At 43.0% G+C, this 24,383-nt stretch overlaps 1 protein-coding gene across 1 annotated transcript in view; it reads left to right on the forward strand.

Moving 5' to 3' along the window:
- MAD1L1 (mitotic arrest deficient 1 like 1) overlaps positions 1-3,180 on the forward strand; it is a 790,601-nt gene extending 787,421 nt beyond the window's left edge. The window contains exon 18 of the mRNA XM_056535643.1: positions 2,056-3,180. Coding sequence (XP_056391618.1) covers positions 2,056-2,214 — 159 coding nt within the window. The 3' untranslated portion in view covers positions 2,215-3,180. The remainder of the gene's footprint in view (positions 1-2,055) is intronic.
- The last annotated feature ends 21,203 nt before the right edge of the window (positions 3,181-24,383 follow it).

The raw sequence follows: 24,383 nt of genomic DNA on the forward strand, positions 1-24,383 counted from the left end.
CACAACTCTTGCCCATGGATTGTGTTTGCTCCTGACAGGTCAAGCTACGATACCAAACACATATGTCTGGCCCATGGACCACTTGTAAATAAAAAGCAGTGTTCCCTAAAGGGGTACACTGCCCCAGCGTTCAGAACATTTTGTTCCGAATGCTGGGTGCAGTGATCGTGACGTCACGGCCACGTCCCCTCAATGCAAGTCAATAGACTTGCATTGAGGGGGCGTGGTCATGATGTCAAAACTACAATGCCATCATGGCCTGATGGCTGAAGTCTCTAGAGCCACAGGTTTGGGAGCATCAGCACAGAGGGCAAAGGGCCCATAGCATAGTTAAAAAAATTGGTTATTTTTTAGGTGTTGGTTGACGTGTTTGCTAAGTTTGCACTTGTGGAGACCCTTGTTCCTACCTAAAATAGGGAAGAAACTCATTTATATTGAACCCCTTCTTTTCTGGGGGACGCCCAGCAGCCATGTATAGCTTCTAACTTTGCAGTGGACAAGCGTGTAGCCAACTCTGGATGAAAGCATTGGCAACAATGCTTTTCTTATCGAAAACTTTTTTTTAAGGTGGCCATAGTAGGGTTATCTGGGACTATAACATTGATATCCTATCGTAAAGATTGGACTCTGGGCCTAAAATCTTTGGGACCCCAACTAATCTGTACAATGAACGGGCCAAACTGTGGTAGCAGCCACTTGTACTGACGACAATGAGGTGGACTCTTCTTTCATGTAAGCCCCTTCATTGTGCTGATCCCCAAGGGTCTCATAGGTCAAAGTCCCAGTGAAAGCCTTTGATGAAACCTACCTCGTTACTTTTAAAACTTTAATTCTCCAATAAGTCTCTATTTTCATGTGGTGGCTTTTTGTTCGTCAGGAGTAAGATTTTTGTTGTTATGCACTATTATACTCAGGATCTTTGTAACTTTACGGTGGATGGATGTTGCTTAAGGTATTAAGCTCATTACTGTAGCAGGTTACATTTCCACAGTGTGGCTGCTCCTTTATCTTCCGGTGTATTGAGAGTCCTAGAGCTTTGTGTCTCCTCTGATCTTCATGAGATGCCATTTCTATGCTAATTATCTCCCCTCACAAAGCGGGTATGTTGCACAGTAGCATTTCTTTTGTCTCCTGTGTAAGATCTTTCTGTATTGTCTTGTTGTATTCATCTCTGACCTTGCAAAAAAAAATTTAAAAAACACGCAAAAAAGGGTTGCGATTGACTTTCCTCTCCCTGAATAGTGTAATACGTCAGGGTGACATCTAATAGTAGAAAGGTTAGGAAGTTTCCAGCAGTCATATGGCGTCCCTGAAACTTCTACGCGAGCTGTAAAACGGTGGCTGCATCGTTCCTTTTCTCTCTGCTATAAAAAAAAAGAACTAAATGAAAGTTGGTTTTGGGGTCATCATCGGCTTCTTGTAAAGATGTCATAATGCTGCCAAACTATAGGGTGCAAATGCACTAACTAACCCCCTAAAGGCATTGTTAGGGACTGGAAAATAGCTGTTGTCATACAGTGAAACTTCTCCAAAAGATCGCCTCTTATAACAGATTTTGTGTAATGGATTTTCAGCCCTCTATTCATTATTATACCCCGATAAAAGACAATTTTCAATGCAGTTTTGGGTGGTCTTCCCGAAGAGGTTTTGTTGTATGCTCTTTCCCTTTTTGGTCCCTATTTGGACCATATCACACACTCCTGACTCTACCATCATTCTTCCTAGTCATAGCTTAGATGTTCTCTTCAAAAAGGTAACTTATCCCAAAATGTATAATTCCTCTAATGCACCACCTTGATCTTACAAAGTCGTGTGGCTACAGTGTATAAAAGCTCTGTCGGATGGACCATAGCCGATCTTTGAAGACATCTTTATAATCATGGCTATAACTACCTGTCTAGAGGTAGACTGTGCACTACAATTGGTGGGAAGGGGGCGACTAGTTGGGTTTTAGGGTGTGACAAATAAAACTGTGCTATGAGCAGGGTGTATATGATATACAAAAATTAAGAAAAAACTATTTAACCTTTTCTCAATTTTTTTTTATTTTTACAGTCAACAAGTCCATCTGGTGGAAAGTTGCAACTACTGGAAACCAACTTCTCCAGGACCTTGAATGACTTCATTGATCTTCACCTACACCACCAGAACAGCATCCCAGCCTTCTTGAGCGCTGTCACGCTTGACCTCTTCAGCCGTCAAACTTTTGCCTAGAAGACGTTGAGACCCTTTCCCTTTACCCCTTATCCCTAACCTGTAACTTACCCAATAAGAAGCCACGTCAGATTTCGCACAACTTCTATACAACACTGATATTTCTTACAGAAGTAATTGGGGGGAGAGGGGGGAGGCTAACTGGGTTGTATACCATGAACTCTAGTGTCAACAGGAGCCGCGTTCTGCTATATTTTTGTATAATTTGATCTACTTTTTCAGGGTGATACAATACTTTGTATTTAATATATTTTGCAGGGGGTGGTTATTTTTTTTTTAGAAGAGGATGCATAATGGACCATCTACAAATAAATGTGGGCTACTATATGAACCAGTTAGTTTGAAAGAGACAGTAACTTTGGTCATGACATGAATCTATTTCTATGGTATGGGCCTTCACCTCAAAGCGGAATGCGAAAGAGTCTAGTCAAAATGAGTTTCCCATCGAACCTTTTTCCTTTGTATGTGTCCCAACTCTGTTTTTTAGAGATCAGTCCCATCTTGAAGGTGGCTGTAGACTTGAAGGTGGCTGTGGCCTGTAATTGAATTATTATATGGTATACTAAATAACATTGTATAGTACGAGCATTGACTTTGCACATAGAAGACTCTCTTAGTGGCTGGCATGGACTCGGTCAAGTCAAATGCCGGTCCCTCGGGTATGGAATAGACTTGATTTGAATGTAGCCTTTCACGGCATCAATAATTGAAAAGGTTACCGTGCACCCATTCATTATGGCATTTGAGCTGTATCTTATGTTACTGAAGGCACGTATACAACAGCTTGACTTCTTATCATGGTATTTCAGTGTCACATCGAGAAATTGACCTGCTGACTCCTTTCTTCAGTGTCTGCTGATAATGATGATGATTTAACTATCTATTCATCGATTCAGACCTTTTACTGTAACATTTCTGACTATTATTGAGCAGTTATGGCTTTTTTTTTTACCAAATAAAAGTAAATTTTCTATCATGAAGATGTCCTTATTCATTTTTTTTAAAGGTGTATTCTAGAAAAAAAGCATTTATCACCTAGGAACTGCATAGGTGATGGGTGTAGGAACGCTGGTGCCCCCGGTGATCATTACAGCAGTGGTCCCAGGTCCCCTCGCCACGAAATCACAGCAGATCATAGCTAGTTAGCATTTCAGTGGAACGGTGGTCAAGCATGTGTCCTGCCCCTCTGAGGAAAGTCTAAGACAGTGACAGAGCCAAGTACCGTATTTTTAGCCCTATAGGACGCACCGGCGTATAAGACGCACCCTATTTTTAGGTGCAAAATCAAAAAAATTAAAGATTTTTAACCCAATAGTGGTCTTCAACCTGCAGACCTCCAGATGTTGCAAAACTACAACTCCCAGCTTGCCCGGACAGCCGTTGGCTGTCCGGGCATGCTGGGAGTTGTAGTTTTGCAACATCTGGAGGTCCGCAGATTGAAGACCACTGCATAGGAGGTAATACTCACGTGTCCCCGCCGCTCCGGACCCGTCACCGCTGCCCTGGATGTCGCCCTTCATCGCTGTCGCCGTGTCCCCGTCGCTCCGGAACGTCTCTGCTGCCGGCCAGGTATCCTTGCCCTCCGTCGCCGTCATCACGTTGTTACGCACGTACGTGACGACGTGATGACGAGGAAGGAGAGCGCCGGCCATACAGGGGATCCCGGCACGGAGAAGACACCGAGGAGGCAGGTAAGGTCCCTCCCGGTGTCCTGTAAGCACTAACCCGGCTATTCAGTCGAGCTGTTCGGGACCGTCACGGTGAAATCGCAGCGGTCCCGAACAGCCCGACTGAACAGCCGGGTTAGTGTCACTTTACCTTCAGACTCGGCGGTCAGCTTTGATCGCCGCGTCTGAAGGGTTAATACAGGGCATCACCGCGATCGGTGATGTCCTGTATTAGCCGCAGGTCCCGGCCGTTGATGGCCGCAGGGACCGCCGCGATAGGGGTGTATTCGCCGTATAAGATGCACCAGTTTTGGGGAAGAAAAAGTGCGTCTTATACGGCGAAAAATATGGTACTTGCATTCCCAGTAGTTGGATATGTGCCCTCTAAGTCTTTGGCACAGTGAGGAAGCTGGGTACTTTCTCCTTTAGAAAAACAGCAGCTAATAAATATCACGACAAAATAACTATAATCCCATAGGATATTTAAAGGAAATCTGTCATCAGTGCCATCTGCACTAACCTCTCCGGGCCTGAATCAGAGCATGGGCGGAGCTTAGTGACCTCCCCCCTGCTGGGTCCCGCTGCTAGCAAACAGCAGCGGTGATGTCACTAAGCTCCGCCCATGTTCCAAGTCTGACCTGGAGCTGAAGAGACTGAAAAGGATAGCTGGAGAACCACAGCACAGAACAGGACAAGGTAAGTACCATTATTATCAGTGTCATCTGCACTACATGTCTGGTAGGTTAGTGCAGGTGACACTGATGACAGATTTCCTTTAATGGTTTGGAACATCCTTGAAATCTATAGAAAAGAAGGGGGTTAATGTTTATACAGTATCTTTTGTGGTCTTTAGCAGAGAAGGGGTCACTGCGAGGATCCCTGGTGGTCCAAAACAGATAACAGGGTTTGTAGGGCGATGAAACTGTTACTTACACCATCCCAGGTTGTCTTATGTAGTGAAGATATTAATATTAGCATCCCTCATTACCTAGGCCAGTGAAGGGGTTAATATCAGTATTCTTGCTGACCTAGGGCAGTGAAAGGAGTGATATCAAAATTCTTGGTTGTCTAAAACAAAGATGGGGTGAATGTCATTTTTCCTGGTGGTCTAGAATAAAGGAAGGATAATGTCAAATCCCTGGTGGTCTAGAGTAGCATTAGGGGTTAATCATTCATACTTCTTGTACAGTGTTCCCTCACCTCTTCAGGCTCCCGCATTATCCTGGCTCTAACACTTACGGTTCAGCTTTCTGTTCTCTGTTGTGTGCAATGATTACAGAGATGAGTGCAGGGAGGGGGTAGAGAGGACAGTGTAGCTGTAACTGTATGTCACACAGAGATGAGGGAGTGCAGGGGGGGGGGATAGAGAGCACTGTGCAGCTGTAACTGTATGTCACACAATTCTATGACCCTAGAGATGAATGCAGGGGGGAGATAGAGAGCACTGTGCAGCTGTAACTGTATGTCACACAGAGATGAGGGAGTGCAGGGGGGAGATAGAGAGCACTGTGCAGCTGTAACTGTATGTCACCAGTGTTGAGTGGCATAGGCCATATTCGAATTCGCGAATATTCGCAAATATATGGACGAATATTCGTCATATATTCGCGAATATTCGCATATTCGTCATATTCTCGTTCATTTTCGCGTATGCGAATATTTCGCGCATGCGAAAATTACCATATGTGAATATTGGCATATACAAAATTAACACGCGCGTAAATTCGCGTATGCGAAAATTAGCATATGCTAATTTTCGTATATGCGCATTTTTGTATATGCGAATTTTCGCACGTCAGTCTCACACAGTAGTATTACAGGCTTCTTTACACCACACAAGCTGGAAGCAGAGAGGGATGATCACTGTGATGTGTACTGTGAAGAAAAAAAAAAAAAAAAAAAAAAAAACGAATATTCGTAATTACGAATATATAGCGCTATATTCGCGAAATTCGCGAATTCGCGAATATGCGATATTCGCGAATAATATTCGAATTGCGAATATTCGCGAGCAACACTATATGTCACACACAGATGAATGAGGGAGTGCAGGGGGGAGATAGAGAGCACTGTGCAGCTGTAACTGTATGTCACACACAGATCAATGAGGGAGTGCAGGGGGGAGATAGAGAGCACTGTGCAGCTGTAACTGTACTTTACACAGTTTTATGACGAGAGATAAATGCAAGGAGGGGATAGAAAGGACTGTGCAGCTGACACTTCTGTCCATATCAGGGACTGTCAAGAGCAGGAGAGGTTTTCTATGGGGATTTGCTCCTACTCTGGACAGTTCCTGACACGGACAGAGGTGTCAGCAGAGAGCACTGTGGTTAGACTGGAAAGAACTACACAACTTCCTCTGTTGTATACAGCATCGGATAAGTATTGGAAGGATTAAGATTTTTAAATAGAAGTAATTTACACATCTGTTTTAGCTTTTTGCAAACATTTGTTTTCCACAGGAGTAAGTCTTAAAGGATTCCAGGAGAGAGCTTGGGAAACGTTTGACTGGATCCTCACACCTTCTACCTGTCATTGTGGTCTCCTGCGTTTTCTTTATAATATTTTAGTATTTTTGTACATGCACTGACCCATATCTCAGCCCTTGTCAACATGGTAGACGGATAAAAGTTGAGTGAACTGCGGTCACACCTGGATTTTCCTGTAGCAGTTAATAGGGTTGATGAATTGTGACACTGCCCTGAGGGTCATGGGGCCTTGTTGTGTAATACAGCTTCAGGCAGCAGATGTAAATGGAACAGCATAAAACATTGGTGACCCGTATAGTATTGTGACAGGCTGCAGATGCTGATATAATGAAGGGCTAAATACGAGAATATTGCTTAATTTCTCCCTCTTTAAAGGGAACCTGTTACCTGTTTTATGCTGCTCACACTGCGGACAATATGAAACGGGGAGCGTGATCCTAGCCCGCTATGATTAATTAAGCTTGGACGTTTCAGGGAAAACTTAGCTTCATAGAGCGGCCGGGACCTATCTGTGTATAGCGAGAGACAGAACACTTAGGGCCGGCAGGGCAGGGAGCAGTCACCAGCAATCGCCCCAATGACTAGTTACCTTGGTCCCGGTACACTCCTTGCACCTGTTTCGTGTTGCTTGCAGTTTGGGCAACATAAATAGCCGTTGGCAGGTTCCCTTTATTAATAATAACTAGTGGAGTACCCGGCGTTGCCCGGTTTTTCCTTCCTAATCCTTGTTGGGGAGGAAAATAAACAAAAGGAGGAAGCTTTGGACTTCATATCCCGTGTTCCTATATTGTCGTCCTATCCCGTCCTCCTATCTCGACCTCCTATCCTATCCTCCTATCCAGTCCTCCTATCTCGACCTCCTATCCCGTCCTCCTATCTCGACCTCCTATCCCGTACTCCAATCTCGAGCTCCTATCCCGTCCTCCAATCTCGAGCTCCTATCCCAACCTCCTTTCCCGTCCTCCTATCTTGACCTCCTATCCCGACCTCCTAACCCATCCTCCTATCCCGACCTCCTATCTCAACCGCCTATCCCAACATCCTATCCAGACCTCCTATCCCGACCTCCTATCTCGTCCTCATATGCCGTCCTCCAATCCCAACCTCCTATCCAGTCCTCCTATCCCGTCCTCCTATCCCGACCTCCTATCTCGACCTCCCATCCTGTCCTCCTATCCCGTGTTCCTTTCCCGACCTCCTATCCCGTCCTCCTATCCCGTGTTCCTTTCCCGACCTCCTATCCCGACCTCCTATCCCGACCTGCTATCCCGTCCGCCTATCTCGTCCTCATATCTCGTCCTCATATCTCGTCCTCATATCTCGTCCTCATATCCCGTCCTCATATCCCGTCCTCATATCCCGTCCTCATATCTCGACATCCTATCCCGACCTCCTATCCCGTCCTCCTATCCCATCCTCATATCCCGTCCTCATATCCCAACCTCCTATCTCGACCTCCTATCCCGACCTCCCATCTCGTCCTCATATCCTGGCCCGTAATATGTGTACCAGGTATTGAAATATCTCCAGCCGTACGGAAGTCATGTGGGAACATACATTTCCCATTGATTTACATGGGACTTTAAACAAAAACCCTGACACTCACAAATGGGGGTAGTTAAGGGTTAAATTAACTATCCTATATTTTAAGTGGACATATAAGTAACATGTGACCAAGTATTATGGAAATATCTCCAGCTGTTTGGAAGTTATGCAGTAACATATATTTCCCATTGACATGTATGGGACTTTAAACATAAACCCCGCCCCTGGCAAATGGGGGTGGGTAAGGGTTAAATCACCTATCCTATGTTTGTTGTTGACATATAAGTAACATGTGTGCCAAGTTTCATGTTAATATCTTTAGCCGTTTGAAAGTTTTTGTGGAACATACACACATACACACACACGCACACACGCACACACACACACGTACACACACACACGTACACACTCACACGTTGAGTTTTATATATATAGATAATACTAGTTATGTAGCTTTAACAAATTCCAACAAATTCCACAGCACTTTACAATTTGAAGGTAAAAATAAAGACAAATATCAGACATTAGAATATTACACATGAAATATTCAAGAGAAGTGGGGGCCCAGCTCCCAAGAGATTACAGTCTCTGAGGGATGGGGTTGAGGCAAAAACAAATGCTTTATATATTCAATGGTCCAGCCATGTTTTATAAATCAGATAGATCACAAAAGGTTGGTGAACCAGTCACCAACCAATCTCTAGTGTTTGAAGTGCACAGAGGGTAGGAAGACGCGGCAGAATGATAGTGGAAGGAGGGCAAAGTGATAGTAGGGGTGAACGATTGGGGAATGTTATAGGCCTGTTTGAAGACAAGTGACTTATGGCCACGTTTAAGCCGGTATATGTTGGGTATAAGTCTGAGGGATGGAGAGATCACGTTCCAGAGAACTGGTGCAACACAAGCAAAGTCTTGGAGATGGAAGTGAGAGGTTTGGATTATAGAAGATGTTAGTTTTAGATTATTAGCAGAACGGAGAGAACGTGTAGGATGGTAGACGGAGGAGGGAGGAGATGTAGGGAGGTGCAGCATTGTGGAGAGATTTGTGGCTGAGTGGACAGGATACCATTGAAGTGACTGACACGGGGAGGAGGCATCAGTGTAATGGCTGGAGAGGAAGATGATTCTGGCCGCGGCATTGAGGATAGACTGGAGAGAGGAGAGTTTAGGGAAGGGAAGGCCTATTAGTTAAGAGCTATAATAGTCAAGGCGGGAGTGAATCAAAGAGTTTTAGTGGTGGATTCTGGAGATGTTTTTGTTGTGAAGTGACAAGAAAGAGATTGAATATATGGCGTGAAAGACATCAGAGTCTAGCATAACTCTAAGACATCAAGCTTTCTGTCCAGAAGTTATGGGAGTACCACATACCGAGATGGACAGATCAGATTTGGGTAGTTTCACGGATCATGGTTATCACAGGATAACCTCTTTAAAATATTTAAAATAAATCGCGGTTTGCAAGACAGGAAATGTGGGATGCGAATAAAGATCTTGAGATCCTGAGCTTGGTTCCTGTAACTGCGTCACAATATACCTTACTGTGCTAATCCACTTCTGATCAGATCCCCTCCTTCCTAAATTATACCCAACTTTAAACATCCTGCATAGCAATTTCATGATTCTAGAGAGAGAATGAGAAGATTAGGAAGTAGAATGCCACAGAAATACATGTAAGAGGAGAGAGGTTTATTTTTATAGTCTAAAGCTTTAATGTTTGATGTATCGCCCACCAGTCACTGGCAGGAAACAAGGATCCGATGAGCAATCCTAAAGGACTACTAGATGCAGGGTTAATTGTATGTGTTTATCCAACATCGCTCTACTTACCAGACGTCATATTAGCCTGATGGAAACCCCCCCTATAGAATCCGGTGTATGACAGAGATTGTCAGAACCCAGGACCACATAGCTATAAAGTAATGTGGTAGCTTGGGGGTGTAGGTGGTGTAGCTGTGGAGTGATGAAAGGGTGTTGGATTAACCCTTAACTGTCGTGACGCCAGGGTGCGGCTCTTCCTCAGTCTATATATCCTACCGCCACCCGTCCCAGGAACGATAGGGAGGAATAAAGGATTATCCACAAACGGAGGTTTGGTAAACTGTAGATAACTTTGCTGCAGCTTTTATGCAGGTTGATAACGGCAAACAGTCTATACAGAAGAGCAGTCTGTAAGTTCCTCACAGTTGGTTGGGACCTTGTAGTATGTAATCTCTGAGTCTGGAATTACGCTGTTCCACTGGATTTAGGGGAATTGTTTAGGTCCAGCAGTCACGCAGGATTAACGGGATTTAGATTTGGTAGACTCAGGTTTAGTAAGTTGCAGCAGTGATAGGCTTCAGGCCTAGTTCTGTCTTTAGATTTGTGCTGAGCTCCGCTCTATGTCACATCCCGGGAGAAAGAGAGCAAAAGATTGGTTACAGCCCCCTATATGGAGAGGGGCAGGCTTAGAGCTTATTGGTTCCCACCAGCTGTCAGTCCTTTCACAAAGCATTATGGTACATCATGTGACCACATCACATGTCCTGGAAGGTCCTTAAGCTTAACTTAACGTTAGACTTAGTAGTCATGGGACCTAAGGTCCTGGAAGTACTATACACATAATAAAATATATACAATTTATACACATCAAACATAATAAAATTTAAGAAGGAAGAAGTGAGAAGGGGTTATCCCACCAGAAGGATCCTACCAGTACATAGGAACTCTGACTTTGGGGACTTAGCACACAAGGTACCGTACAAATTCTAACCACTGAGCTGCCATGTAGTCACCACACAGGACCCCAGCACTGCAGGTCAACAATGCCATCCACTGAGCCACCATACTGCCATGTGATCACCACACAGGACCCTAGCGCTGCAGGGCAACAATGCCAACCATTAAGCCAATATGCTGCCAAGTGCCAACTGACCATATTGTAATTACTATATATAATTTCTCTGGTGCCAGAAACAATACCAAGAGCCTAATTCATCAACATTTTCTTAAGGAAAAAAATAAAAACAGTCCTTATTGCCCATAATACTTTTGGTTTCTTACGATAACGGAAGCCTATGTATTGATTTTTTTCTAATTGATTTTTTTCTAGTTGAATAACCCCTATATATTGTACGTTGAATTCTAGAATTGCAGAATTTTAGGGTCCATATTATGTCCACAACCTCCCAGACTTCTGAACTGAGCTTGGGTCGCCATAGAACCCTAAGGTAGAACCATGGTGGGGGATGTGTTAAGGGCCTTGGTGTAAAATGGTGGTAAAATGTATCTTCAGGGATTGCAGCTTCAGTTCTGTATCATTCCTCCCATCCAGAAACCGATAAGACAACATCAGACGTGTGATAGATATTCTGTATCATCATCTAATTATCGCCATATCTGATTCTCCGGAGCCATTCCGCTATACGGAAACCTGCTAGAAACTGCAGCGTCTTTCCGGTTTCCAAGGTACTTTTTTTTTTTTTTTTTCTTCTGATGGATTTAGCAAAAATTGACTAATCCCATTGCAGTGTGAAATTCTCTTTCTTGCGATCTGTAAGAAATTCACTCCAGGCATCGACTAATCACAAACAGCAATGATCTGTGATCCCTGTGCGCTTGTTAAATAGGATTATTCCATTCGGAGAATCTCTGTTCTTATTAGAATGAATTTACCCACCAGGAGGTTTAGTAGTTATGAATGAAAATACTTGTATTTCCTCTGTGGTGACTGGGTGGTGCAGGTGATAGTGTAGGGTATATTGGTATTAACCCTTAGATGTCCTGACGCCAGGGTGAGGTTTCCTCAATGTAATAGTACTACCCCCAACCGTCCCACAAGCGATAGGGAGAAATTACTGTACATTTTATGCAACGGCATGTACCACAACAGTCTTTTACGAATGAACCGGGATACAGGTTCCTCACAGGTTTGCTGGGACTCCGGAACTTTCATTGCTAGCCACTGTGCTACTATTTTTAGGAGATTTGAGCTTCTAGTAGTCACACAGGATTCAGTAATTTGAGGGACACATTGAGGATGTGCTGCAATGACCCCTACCTCGTAAGTATACCCAAAAACTTTTATCTAAAAATCGTGGATGGACATTATTTTTCTGACAATTTTCTCCAATAGACGCATCCATTTTTTTCATGCTTCCCTAATTGTATGGGCCATGTGGAAAATTTGCACCCTTTTTGGGATTTTGGCTTATCTTTCATGTACTGTAGTGTATATACTGAGTACAAAAGAGAAGGAGCAAGGTATAGGAATGCTGTTTTGCAGAGCTTGCCCAGGAAAGAGGAAAGAATAATCCAGTATTGGGAGGAATCCCAAAAAGTATTTCATAAGGTGACAACCTAGTGAGCCCCCTAGGAGTGGTTCTTATAGAAAATAAGGCCAGGGAGAGGCACTCTACCCATGGTTTCCCAGTTTCTGCCATTGCCTTTTGGATCTTATCTATGTTGTTGTTGTTTTTTCTTTACTGTTTTTACTGTTTCCACCTTCCCACTCGGAATGGAGAAAGCCTGCTGTATCCCTAAAGCCCCCAAAATAAATGTGTATCATGATCTCCCTTGTAAAATGGCTTCCTCTATCCCTCTCAATTACCTCTGGAACGCCATATCTACAGACCAGTTCCTAGAGCAGTTTCCTTGCTGTAGTACATCCTCCTCACGGAGTAGGCTCCGGTCAGCCTGAAGTGCAGCCAACTCTACTCTATGCCCTGGGCAATAAGGTGGGAGCGGTTCAGCTTCGACTTCTTGGAGTAATGTGGTTACTGTATACCCCGTGAAGAATCTACCGTCCTCCGCACATCTGCTCCCATCTACAAAGAACATGAAGTGTGGGTTTTGTAATGGAGTCTCTTACATGTGAGAACCCTGCTGTCTCTTGTGACATTATTTCTAGACCAGTGGTCCTTAACCTTGTTGGAGGTCCTGAACCCCACCAGTTTCATATGCGCATTCACCGAACCCCTCTTAAGTGGAAAAATAAAATAGGATTTTTTTCAAATTCAAAACATAGGAGGTAAATATTTAAGTGTATATTTATACATAGGTGCATAGAATGAACAAAACCATTAAGAACAAAGAACAAAAACAATAAAAACAGGATTTTCACACAAAAACATAATGAATATTTACTGCAAATCAGTGTGACTTCTGCTGTTGTCTTTCAGAGACCAGTTCAGAAATGCGCAGCTTTACCTTGGCAAGTGCCACTCTCATGTCATTTTCACAACAATGGCAGTGTTTCCCCCCCCCCACACACACATTAGGCAGGCAGTGTCCCCCCCCCCCCCCCCACATTAGGCAGGCAGTGTTCCCCCACATTAGGCAGGCAGTGTTCCCCCACATTAGGCAGGCAGTGTTCCCCCACATTAGGCAGGCAGGCAGTGTTCCCCCACATTATGTAGGCCAGTGGTCTTCAACCTGCGGACCGGCATGCTGGAAGTTGTAGTTTTGCAACATCTGGAGGTCCACAGGTTGAAGACCACTGATGTAGGCATGAGTGTATGGCTGGAGGCTGTATGCCTGTGTACTGCCCACTTCAGTGCTCCGACCACTTCTCCGGCTATAGCAGTAGGTCTCAGGACCAGTGGTCGGAGCACCGAAGATGACGTGCCGCTGGTCACTTACCAAGCTGGCCAGCACTTGGTACCAGGTTCTTCCTCCTTCTCTATCCTCCGATCCTTGCCGCCTTCGTTTCCATGGGTGCACGCACGGGACGTCAGTGATGTCCGAGCGTGCGCTATGTCCCGGCGGCCCTGCGTTTTTAAACTTAACGCGTGGCCGCAGGGAGTTAATAGTGATGGGGGGGGGAATTACCCTGTCGCTACAGGACAGACAAACACCGGCTCAGCTCAGGGCCCCAAGCAATTGCTTGGTTTGCCTGTCCTGTTGCGACCTCCCCCACCGAACCCCCGGGACTGACTCACCGAACCCCTGGGGTTCGATCGAACCCAGGTTAAGAACCACTGTTCTAGACAGTCATGTTGATGATGGGCGTCAACCAGTTCATTGTCAGTCATGTATTTTTCAAAAAGAGGTTGTCTAGAATCATCCCCCTCCCTCCTATAATAATGTAGCTGGAATCACATTGTTGTAATGTGACATATTTTTAGGCAGACGGGGGGCACATTGCATCCTAAGGTGTCTGGCAGTATGAATTTAAATTATATTTGAGATAATATAGTGTTGATGTCGTGAGTTGTATGGATGGTGATTGTGTACGTCAGGACAATTTCTTTGTCCAGTAAAGCTGTAACAGCCTCCATTGCTCTTACACATGGCGGGGGCCCATAGTCACAGGGTCCAGTACACAAGGGCAATAGGCGACTAATCTCTGTCCATGGCGTTGTGTAACTACAGCAGTACCATCCCCATGTGTCTCAGTACGGTACATGGTGAAAGGTTTTTGGGCGTGGTACAAAGAAGAAGACGTCTTGTCACAGTGAATGACAACTGGGCACCAGTCCATTCCTAAACTACAGTACAGAGGCATCAAACGAAACAAAACAAATGCAACAATACATGTTAGGAACAAAGCAGAAGCAAAAACAACCAACAGAATTAGAAACATAGAATGTGTCAGCAGATAAGAACCATTTGGCCCATCTAGTCTGCGCAATAATCTGAATCCTATCAATAGTCCCTGACCCTATCTTATATGAAGGATAGCCTTATACCTATCTCCATCTTATATGAAGGATAGCCTTATACCTATCTCTATCTTATATGAAGGATAGCCTTATATCTATCTCTATCTTATATGAAGGATAGACTTATACCTATCTCTATCTTATATGAAGGATAGCCTTATGTCTATCTCTATCTTATATGAAGGATAGCCTTATATCTATCTCTATCTTATATGAAGGATATCCTTATGCCTATCTCTATCTTATATGAATGATAGCCTTATACCTATCTCTATCTTATATGAAGGATAGCCTTATGCCTATCTCTATCTTATATGAATGATAGCCTTATACCTATCTCTATCTTATATGAAGGATAGCCTTATATCTATCTCTATCTTATATGAAGGATAGCCTTATACCTTTCCCTATCTTATATGAAGGATAGCCTTATACCTATCTCTATCTTATATGAAGGATAACCTTATACCTATCCCTATCTTATATGAAGGATAGCCTTATGCTTATCCCTTGCATGTTTAAACTCCTTCACTTGTGGTAGTTTTTCTTCTTTTAACCCCTTAACGACGAAGGACGTATATTTACGCACTCCGCCGGCTCCCGCGATATGCCGCGGGGTCACGCATCATATCGGGTCGGTCCCGGCGGCCATCAACGGCCGGGACCCGCGGCTAATACAGGACATCACCGATTGCGGTGATGCCCTGTATTAACCCTTCAGATGCAGTGATCAAAGCTGACCGCCGCGTCTGAAGCAAAAGTGAAAGTATCCTGGCTGCTCGCGGCGTCCCAAACAGCTTCCAGGACACCGGGAGGGACCTTACCTGCCTCCTCGGTGTCTGATCGGCGAATGACTGCTCCTTGCCTGAGATCCAGGGTGGAGCAGTCAGGCGCCGATAACACTGATCACAGGCGTGTTAATACACGCCAGTGATCAGCATAGGAGATCAGTGTGTGCAGTGTTATGAGGAAAAAAAGTGTTAATAAAGGTCATTTAACCCCTTCCCTAATAAAAGTTTGAATCACCCCCCTTTACCCATAAAAAAAAATAAAACAGTGTAAATAAAAATAAACATATGGTATTGCCGCGTGCGTAAATGTCCAAACTATAAAAATATATCATTAATTAAACCGCACTGTCAATGGCGTACGCGCAAAAAAATTCCAAAGTCTAAAAAAGCATATTTTGGGTCACTTATTATACCATTAACAAATTAATAAAAAGTGATCAAAAAGTCTGATCAAAACAACAATGGCACCGATAACAACTTCAGATCACGGCGCAAAAAATGAGCCCTCATACCGCCCTGTACGTGGAAAAATAAAAAAGTTATAGGGGTCAGAAGATGACATTTTTAAACGTATAAATTTTCCTGCATGTAGTTATGATTTTTTCCAGAAATACGACAACATTAATCCTATATAAGTAGGGTATCATTTTAACCGAATGGACCTACAGAATAATGATAAGGTGTAATTTTTACCAAAATGTGCACTGTGTAGAAACGGAAGCCCCCAAACGTTACAAAATGGCTTTTTTTCTTCGATTTTGTCGCACAATGATTTTTTTTTTCTGTTTCGCCGTAGATTTTTGGGTAAAATGACTGATGTCACTGCAAAGTAGAATTGGTGTCACAAAAAATAAGCCATAATATGGATTTTTAGGTGGAAAGTTGAAAGGGTTATGATTTTTAAAAGGTAAGGAGGAAAAAACGAAAATGCAAAAACTGAAAAACCCTGAGTCCTTAAGGGGTTAAATATGCTCTCCTTTACCGTGTTGATTCCCTTTATGTATTTAACCTGTTGGGGACAGAGGGCGTATCCATGCATACTGTGACATTGCCTAGGTGGGTCCTGAGACCCCCCCCCCCCCCCCCATGTCGGCGATCGCCGCAAATCGCCAGTCAATTCAGATTGGCGATTTGCAGCGATTCCGGGCTGATCGGGTCTCTGATGACCCGATAGCCTGGAAAATAGGGATGATCGGAGCTGTTAGAGACGGCCCTGATCATCCTAAAGGATAGGAGCGAGGTGACAGGAATGCCACCTCCTCCTATCCTCTGCCATTGGTCAGTCAGGACTGACTGACCAATGGCAGGAGGGGGGTGGGGGGGGGGGTTAAAGTTTAGATCCCCTGCTCTACCCATCCATAGAAGTCCGGGCAGAGCTGGGGGGTACTGGAACAGGGCACAGGGGTCTTACCTGGCAGGGGCAGCGGCGGTAGGCAGGTCAGGAGCAGCGATGGCAGGCACATGAAGAGCTACGGCAGGGGGGGAGGACACTGCGGGCGACAGGGAGGATGCTCTTTGGTTATTGATCTTCACTGTGGCCTGCTAGAAGTTACAAATCTACAACTCCCAGCATGCCCAGACAGCCTTTGACTGTCTGGGTATGCTGGGAGTTGTAGTTTTGCAACATCTGGAGGGCCACAGATTGTAGACCACTATACAGTGGTTTCCAAACTGTAGACCTCCAGATGATGCAAAACTACAATATTCAGCACGCTCAGACAGTCAAGCATGCTGAGCGTTGTAGTGCTGCAACATCTGGCCCTTCAGATGTTGCCGAACTACAACTCCCAGCATGCCAGCACAGTCTGGGCATGCATGGAGTTGTAGTTTTGCAACATCTGGACGTCTACAGTTTTGAGACCACTACTTAGTGGTCTCCAAACTGTTCTTCCCCAGTTGTTGCATAACTACAACTCCTAGCATGCCTTTCGACTGTCAGTGCATGCAGGGAGTTGTAGTTTTGCAACAGCTGTAGGCACCATGGTTGGGAAACATTGAGCTAGAGTCTGTTTCCTAACTCAGTGATTCTAACCTGTATGCCTCCAGCTGCTGCAAAACTACAACTCCCAGAATGCACTGACAGACCGTACATGCTGGGATTTGTAGTTTTGCAACAGCTGGAGGCACATGGGTTGGAATCACTGAGCTAGAGTCTCTTTCCTAACTCAGTGGTTCCCCACCAGTGTGCCTACAGCTGTTGCAAAACTACAACTCCCAGCATGTACGGTCTGTCAGTGCATTCTGGGAGTTGCAGTTTTGCAACAGTTAAAGGTTTTGGGTGCCCCCCCATGTCAATGTACAGGGTACATTCACATGGGCGGTGGTTTACAGTGGGTTTCCCCCTACAAGTTTGAGCTGCAGAAAATTTTCCGCCACAGCTCAAACTCCCAGCGGCAAACTCCCAGTGAACCCGCCAGTGCGAATGTACCCTAAAAACACTACACTACTCCATGATAAAAAGTAAAACACTACATACACCCCCTTACACGTCCCCATCCCCCCCAATAAAAATGAAAAAGTCTCATGTGGCAGTGATTCCTAAACGGAGCTTCCAGCTGTTGCAAAACAACAACTCTCAGTATTACCGGACAGCCACTGACTGTCCTTGCAGGCTGGGAGTTTTGCAACAGCTGTAGGCACCCTGTTTGGGAAACACTGCAATAGGATTTTGGTGGAGACAAGCGCCAATACGGGTCCGCCCCTATTGCAAATTGCTAATTTAGTCCTCAAATGTGCATGGTGCTCTCTTACTTCGGAGCCCTGTTGTATTTCAAGGCAACAGTTTAGGGCCCCATATGTGGTATCTCCATACTCAGGAGAAATTGCGGTACAAATTTTGGGGGGCTTTTTCTCCTTTTACCTTATTAAATGGAAAAGTTAAGGGCTACACCAACATGTTAGTGTAAAAAAATTAAAAATGTTACATTAACATGCTGGTGTTGCCCCATACTTTTCATTTTCACTAGAGGTAAAAGGAGAAAAAGAGCCCCAAAATTTGTAACGCAATTTCTTCCGAATACAGAAATACCCCATATGTGGGTGTAAAATGCTCTGTGGACGCACAACAAGGCTCAGGAGTGAGAGCGCACTATGTACATTTGAGGTCTAAATTGGTGATTTGCACATGGGTGGCTGATCGTTACAGCAGTTCTGACATAGCAAAAAATAAAAAATAAACACCCACATGTGACCCCATTTTGGAAACTACACCCCTGAAGGAATGCAACAAGGGGTATAGTGAGCCTTAACACCCCACAGGTCTTTGACGAATTTTCTTTAAAGTTGGACATGAAAATAAAAAATAAAAAAATTTCCCCTGAAATGCTGGTATTACCCCAAATGTTTCATTTTCACAAAGGGTAATAGAAGAAATAAGGTTACAAATGTTGTGGGGCATTTTTCCTGAGTATGGAAATACCCCATATCTGGATGTAAAGTGCTCTGCTGGTGAACTACAATGCTCAGAAGAGAAGGAGCGCCATTGGGCTTTTTGAGAGATCGAATTAGGCTGGAATTGAAGGCCATGTGTGTTTACAAAGCCCCCATGCTGCCAGAACAGTGGACCCCCCCCCACATGTGACCCTATTTTGGAAACTACATCCCTCACGTAATTTAACAAGGGGTACAGTGAGCATTTATGCCCCACAGGTGTCTGACAGATTTTTTTGAATAGTCGTCCGAAAAAATGAAAAATGTAATTTTTCATTTGCACAGCCCACTGTTTCAAAGATCTGTCAAATGCCAGAGGGGTGTAAATGCTCATTGCACCCTTTATTACATTCCGTGAGGGGTGTAGTTTCCAAAATGGGGTCACATGTGGGGGGGGGGGGTCCACTATTCTGGCACTTTCTGGGGCTTTGTAAACGCACATGGCCCCCGACTTCCATTCCAACCAAATTCTCTTACCAAAATCCAAATGGTGCTCCTTCTCTTCTGAGCATTGTGGTTCGCTTGCAGAGCACTTTATGTCCACATATGAGATATTTCCATACTCAGAAGAAATGGGGTTACAAATTCTTGGGGGCTTTTTCTCCTATTATCCCTTGTGAAAATGAAAAATTTGGGGTAACACCAGCATTTTATTGAAAATAAAATGATTTTTTTATTTTTAAGTCCCTCTTTAACGAAAGTTTGTCAATCACCTGTGGGGTGTTAAGGCTCATTTACCCCTTGTTAACTTCCTTGAGGGATGTAGTTTCCAAAATAGAGTGCCATGTTTTTTTTTTTTTTTCTACTGTTCTGGCATCATGGGGGCTTCCTAAATGCGACATGCCCCCCCAAAAACCATTTCAGCAAAATTCACTCTCCAAAAGCCCAATGTCGCTCCTTCCCTTCTGAGCCTTGTAGTGCACCTACAGAGCACTTTATATACACATATGAGGTATTTCCTTACTTGAGAGAAAGGGGGTTACAAATTTTGGGGGGCATTTTCTTCTTTTACCCCTTGTTAAAAGGAAAATTTTGTGGTAACACCAGCATTTTAGTGTTAAAAATCTAATTTTTCATTTTCATGTCCCACTTTAGTGAAAGTTCATCAATCACCTGTGGGTTATAAAGACTCAATTGACCCCTTGTTACGTTCCTTGAGGGGTGTAGTTTCCAAAATTGTATGCCTTGGTTTTTTTTTGGTTTTTTTTAAAACTTTTCTGGCATCATGGGGGCTTCCTAAATGTGATATGCCCCCCAAAAACCATTTCAGCAAAATTTGATCTCTAAAATGCCATTGTCGCTCCTTCTCTTCTGAGCCCTCTGGTGCACCCACAGAGCACTTTACATCCACATATGAGGTATTTCCTTACTCGAGAGAAAATGATTTACAAGTTTTGGGGGGCCTTTTTACCTTTTACCCCTTGTAAAAATGAAAAAAAAAATTACCTTGTTAGTGTAAAGAATGGAGATTTTGATTTTTCAATTCCATTTTACTACTATTCCTGTGAAACACCTAAAGGGTTAACACACTTTTTGAATGTTATTTTGAATACTTTGAGGGGTGCAGTTTTCATAATGGGGTACATTATAAGGGATTTCCAACATAAAGACCCTCAAATTCACTTCAAAACGTAATTGGTCCCTGAAAAATTCTAATATTGAAATTTTTGTGAAAAATTTGAAAATTGCTGCTATACTTTGCAGCCATCTGATGTCTTCAAAAAGTAAAAACATGTTAACTTTATAATGCCAACATAAAGTAGACATGTATATGTGAATCAATATGTAATTTATTTGACATGTCCCCTTTCCTTACAAGCAGAGAGCTTCAAAGTTAGAAAAATGCAAAATTTCTAATGATGCAAGTATCAACGAAAATTTACCACTAACATAAAGTAGAATATGTCACGAAAAAACAATCTCTGAATCAAATTTATAAGTTAAAGCATCCCAGAGTTATTAATGCATAAAGTGACCGAGCTCAGAATAGGTCATAGGGGCTCTGTGCCCCAAGGGGTTAAAAGTCTCTATCATATCCCCTCTGTCTCATCTTTCTTCCAAGCTATACATGTTAAGGTCCTTTAACCTTTCCTGGTAAGTTTTATACTAGTTTAGTATCTTCTCTGAACTCTCTCCAGAGTATCTATATCCTTCTGGACATACGGCCTCCAGTACTGCGCACAATACTCCAAGTGAGGCCTCACCAGTGTTCTGTACAGCGGCATGAGCACTTCTCTCTTTCTACTGCTTATACCTCTCCCTATACATCCAAGCATTCTGCTAGAGTTTCCTGCTGATCTATTTCATTGTCTTCCTACCTTTAAGTCTTCTGAAAAAAATACTCCTAAATCCCTCTCCTCAGATACTGAGGTCAGGACTGTGTCAAATATTCTATAGTCCGCCCTTGTATTATTATGCCCCAGGTGCATTATCTTGCACTTGTCCACATAAAATTTCAGTTGCCAGAGTTCTGACCATTCTTCTTGTTTGCCTAAATCCTTTTCCATTTGGCGGATCCCATCAGGAACATCAACTCTGCTACATATCTTTGTCATTAGCAAAAAGACCAATACTGAACCATCGAGACCTTTTGCGATATCACTAATGAAGATATTTAACAAAATTGGTCCCAGTACAGATCCCTGAGGTTCCCCACTGGTGACAAGACCTTGCTCTGAATATTCTCCATTGACTACAACCCTCTGTTGTCTCTCACTCAGCCACTGGCTAATCCACTCAACAATATGGGAGTCCAAGCTCAATGACTGTAGTTTATTGATAAGTCTTCTATGTGGGACAGTGTCAAAAGCCTTAGTAAAATCTAGATATGCGATGTCTACTGCCCCTCCGCCATCTATTATTTTAGTCACCCAGTCAAAAAAAAGAATAAGATTTGTTTGACATGATCTCCCTGAAGTAAACCCATGTTGTTTTTCATCTTGCAATCCATGGGATTTTAAATGTTCCACAATCCTATCCTTTAGTAGGGTTTCCATTAATTTCCTCACTATTGATGTCAGACTTACTGGTCTATAGTTGCTTGATTCCTCCCTACTACCTTTCTTGTGAATGGGCATGACATGACCAAATACATAGAAGAAACACTACAAAACAACAAACAAATATATGGTAGATAAATGTCATAATACTGCTGCATAATTGAACAGGGACTTGGGAAAGACTGGTTTGTTGTCAGGTGACCTGCAGGTTTTTATTCATTATCTTACATCCTTTGTTCTTGGTTTATATGTATCTTTGTTCCTGTATAAACAGTAGTTCAGTGCTACAGCTATGTGTGGGCTGCTATCTTGTATCCTCTCTATGTGGGCGCTTTTCTTCCCCCGTGTCCCAAAATTCTTGATAAGCAGCTTAAGGAATGCACTCTGTTCTCTTTGTTTGCATACTCCAGAAATTCCACTAATCCGGCAACTTTAACATTTTAAATTTTTTTATGTATTTACTGCAAATATTGAATACCTTTTTTTTTTTTTCAAGCACTTATTAAACCACTATTGGGGTAACGTGCACATCATTTACATTATTTACTAAACTATTCACAAATTCTCCTGCTATGTTAATTACACAGTTCTTTTGTCTAGATAACATACAAGCCCCTCCATTTGGAATGCTTGGGCGTTGGCTAGTCCCTGGACGCCATTTCGAGAGATATCACTATGCTTTGGAGTACAATAAATGTTTTTTTTATTATTATTTTTTTTATATACAACAAAGTTTATACATGTGTCATATCTTACATAAGGGATAGGAAAAAAGAAGTTTGTCTTTATGTCTGCCATTACGTTAGACATACAATACTCACCTAAAAAATGTTAGATATAGCAAGTGCTGTACATACAGTAAACAACATTAAAAGATCTCACAACACCATGCAATCACACATATACACAGACTCCAGGCAGAGGGGAGATGAGGAGGGCTGTATTACACTATACACAACACAATCTGCAAGCATTCTCTTTTTTTTCCCCCCCGTAACTACCGATAATACAAAGATTGCAAACACAAACAATCATAAGACAAAATTGGCAAAATCACATGACTGCCAAACAGAGATATACAAGAGATAACATATAGGACACACAAGAGGGCCCTTCACACAGTCACAAAAATATAAAAGGATAAAATGATGCAAATATGTTCACATAAAATTCAATTAATACCACATGGATTTTCTTATTATCTAATTACATCCTTATTCATTATAACAATTTACACTAACAGTTTTAAAAGGAAAAATATTCACTGCTATTATTCTATTCATTGGTTCCAGGGGACGCCTGTGGCCCCCTCCCTTGACTCCTCCAGTACATTCTTGAGCAAGGTATTAAAATGTTCTACTATTCCAACAAACTTTTTGGTCTCTTCTTCGCTACCCCTAAACCTTGTACCATTGTATCACTTACTGTACATGAACATACACACTCACTTTTTTTTTAGGTAGTACTACCACTCACAGCATGGAACACACTGTTCCATGATGGGAGTAGTAGTTACCTGTACTAATTGACAGATTGCCCTGTGTCCGTTGTGATCCTCCTGTATAATGTATAGATGGGGGCGGGCGGGCGCTCTTCTATGGTCCCCTGAACTGCCGTATATATACACCTATTCATATTTTCCCACGTTTCCCATAGTTGTGGGAACTATGCATAGATGTACAGGGGGGATCAAAAGTTTGGGCACCTCATGTAAAAAATTGTATTAATGTGCATAAAGAAGCCAAGGAAAGATGGAAAAAATCTCCAAAAGGCATCAAATTACAGATTAGACATGCTTATAATATGTCAACAAAAGTTAGATTTTATTTCCATCATTTACACTTTCAAAATAGCAGAAAACAAAAAAATGGAGTCTGCAAAAGTTTGGGCTCCCTGCAGAATTTATAGCATGCACTGCCTCCTTTTCAAAGCTGAGATCTGCCAGTGTCATGGATTGTTCTCAATAATCATCTGGGAAGACCAAGTGATGTCAATCTCAAAGGTTTTAAATGCCCAGACTCATCTGACCTTGCCCCAACAATCAGCACCATGGGTTCTTCTAAGCAGTTGTTCTTCTCACAAAGCTGGAGAAGGCTATAAGAAGATTGCAAAACGTTTTCAGATGTCAATATCCTCTGTTTGGAATGTAATTAAGAAATGGCAGTCATCAGGACCAGTGGAAGTTAAAGCAAGATCTGGAAGACCAAGAAAAATATCAGACAGAACAGCTTGCAGGATTGTGAGAAAAACAATTCAAGATCTGGCAGACACTGGAGTTGTGGTACACTATTCCACTATAAAGAGATACTTGTACAAATATGGTCTTCATGGAAGAGTCATCAGAAGAAAACCTCTTCTACGTCCTCACCACAAAAATCAATGTTTGAACTTTGCAAATGAACATATAGACAAGCCTGATGCATTTTGGAAACAAGTTCTGTGAACCGATGAGGTTAAAATCAAACTTTTTGGCCGGAATGAGCAAAGGTACGTTTGGAGAAGAAGTTGAACAGAATTTAGTGAAAAGAACCTCTGTCCAACTGTTAAGCATGGGGGTGGATCAATCATGCTTTGGGGTTGTATTGCAGCCAGTGGCACAGGGAACATCTCA

Source organism: Hyla sarda, chromosome 8 (genome assembly GCF_029499605.1).
Source record: "Hyla sarda isolate aHylSar1 chromosome 8, aHylSar1.hap1, whole genome shotgun sequence".
In the NCBI taxonomy this organism is placed as follows: Eukaryota; Metazoa; Chordata; class Amphibia; order Anura; family Hylidae; genus Hyla; species Hyla sarda.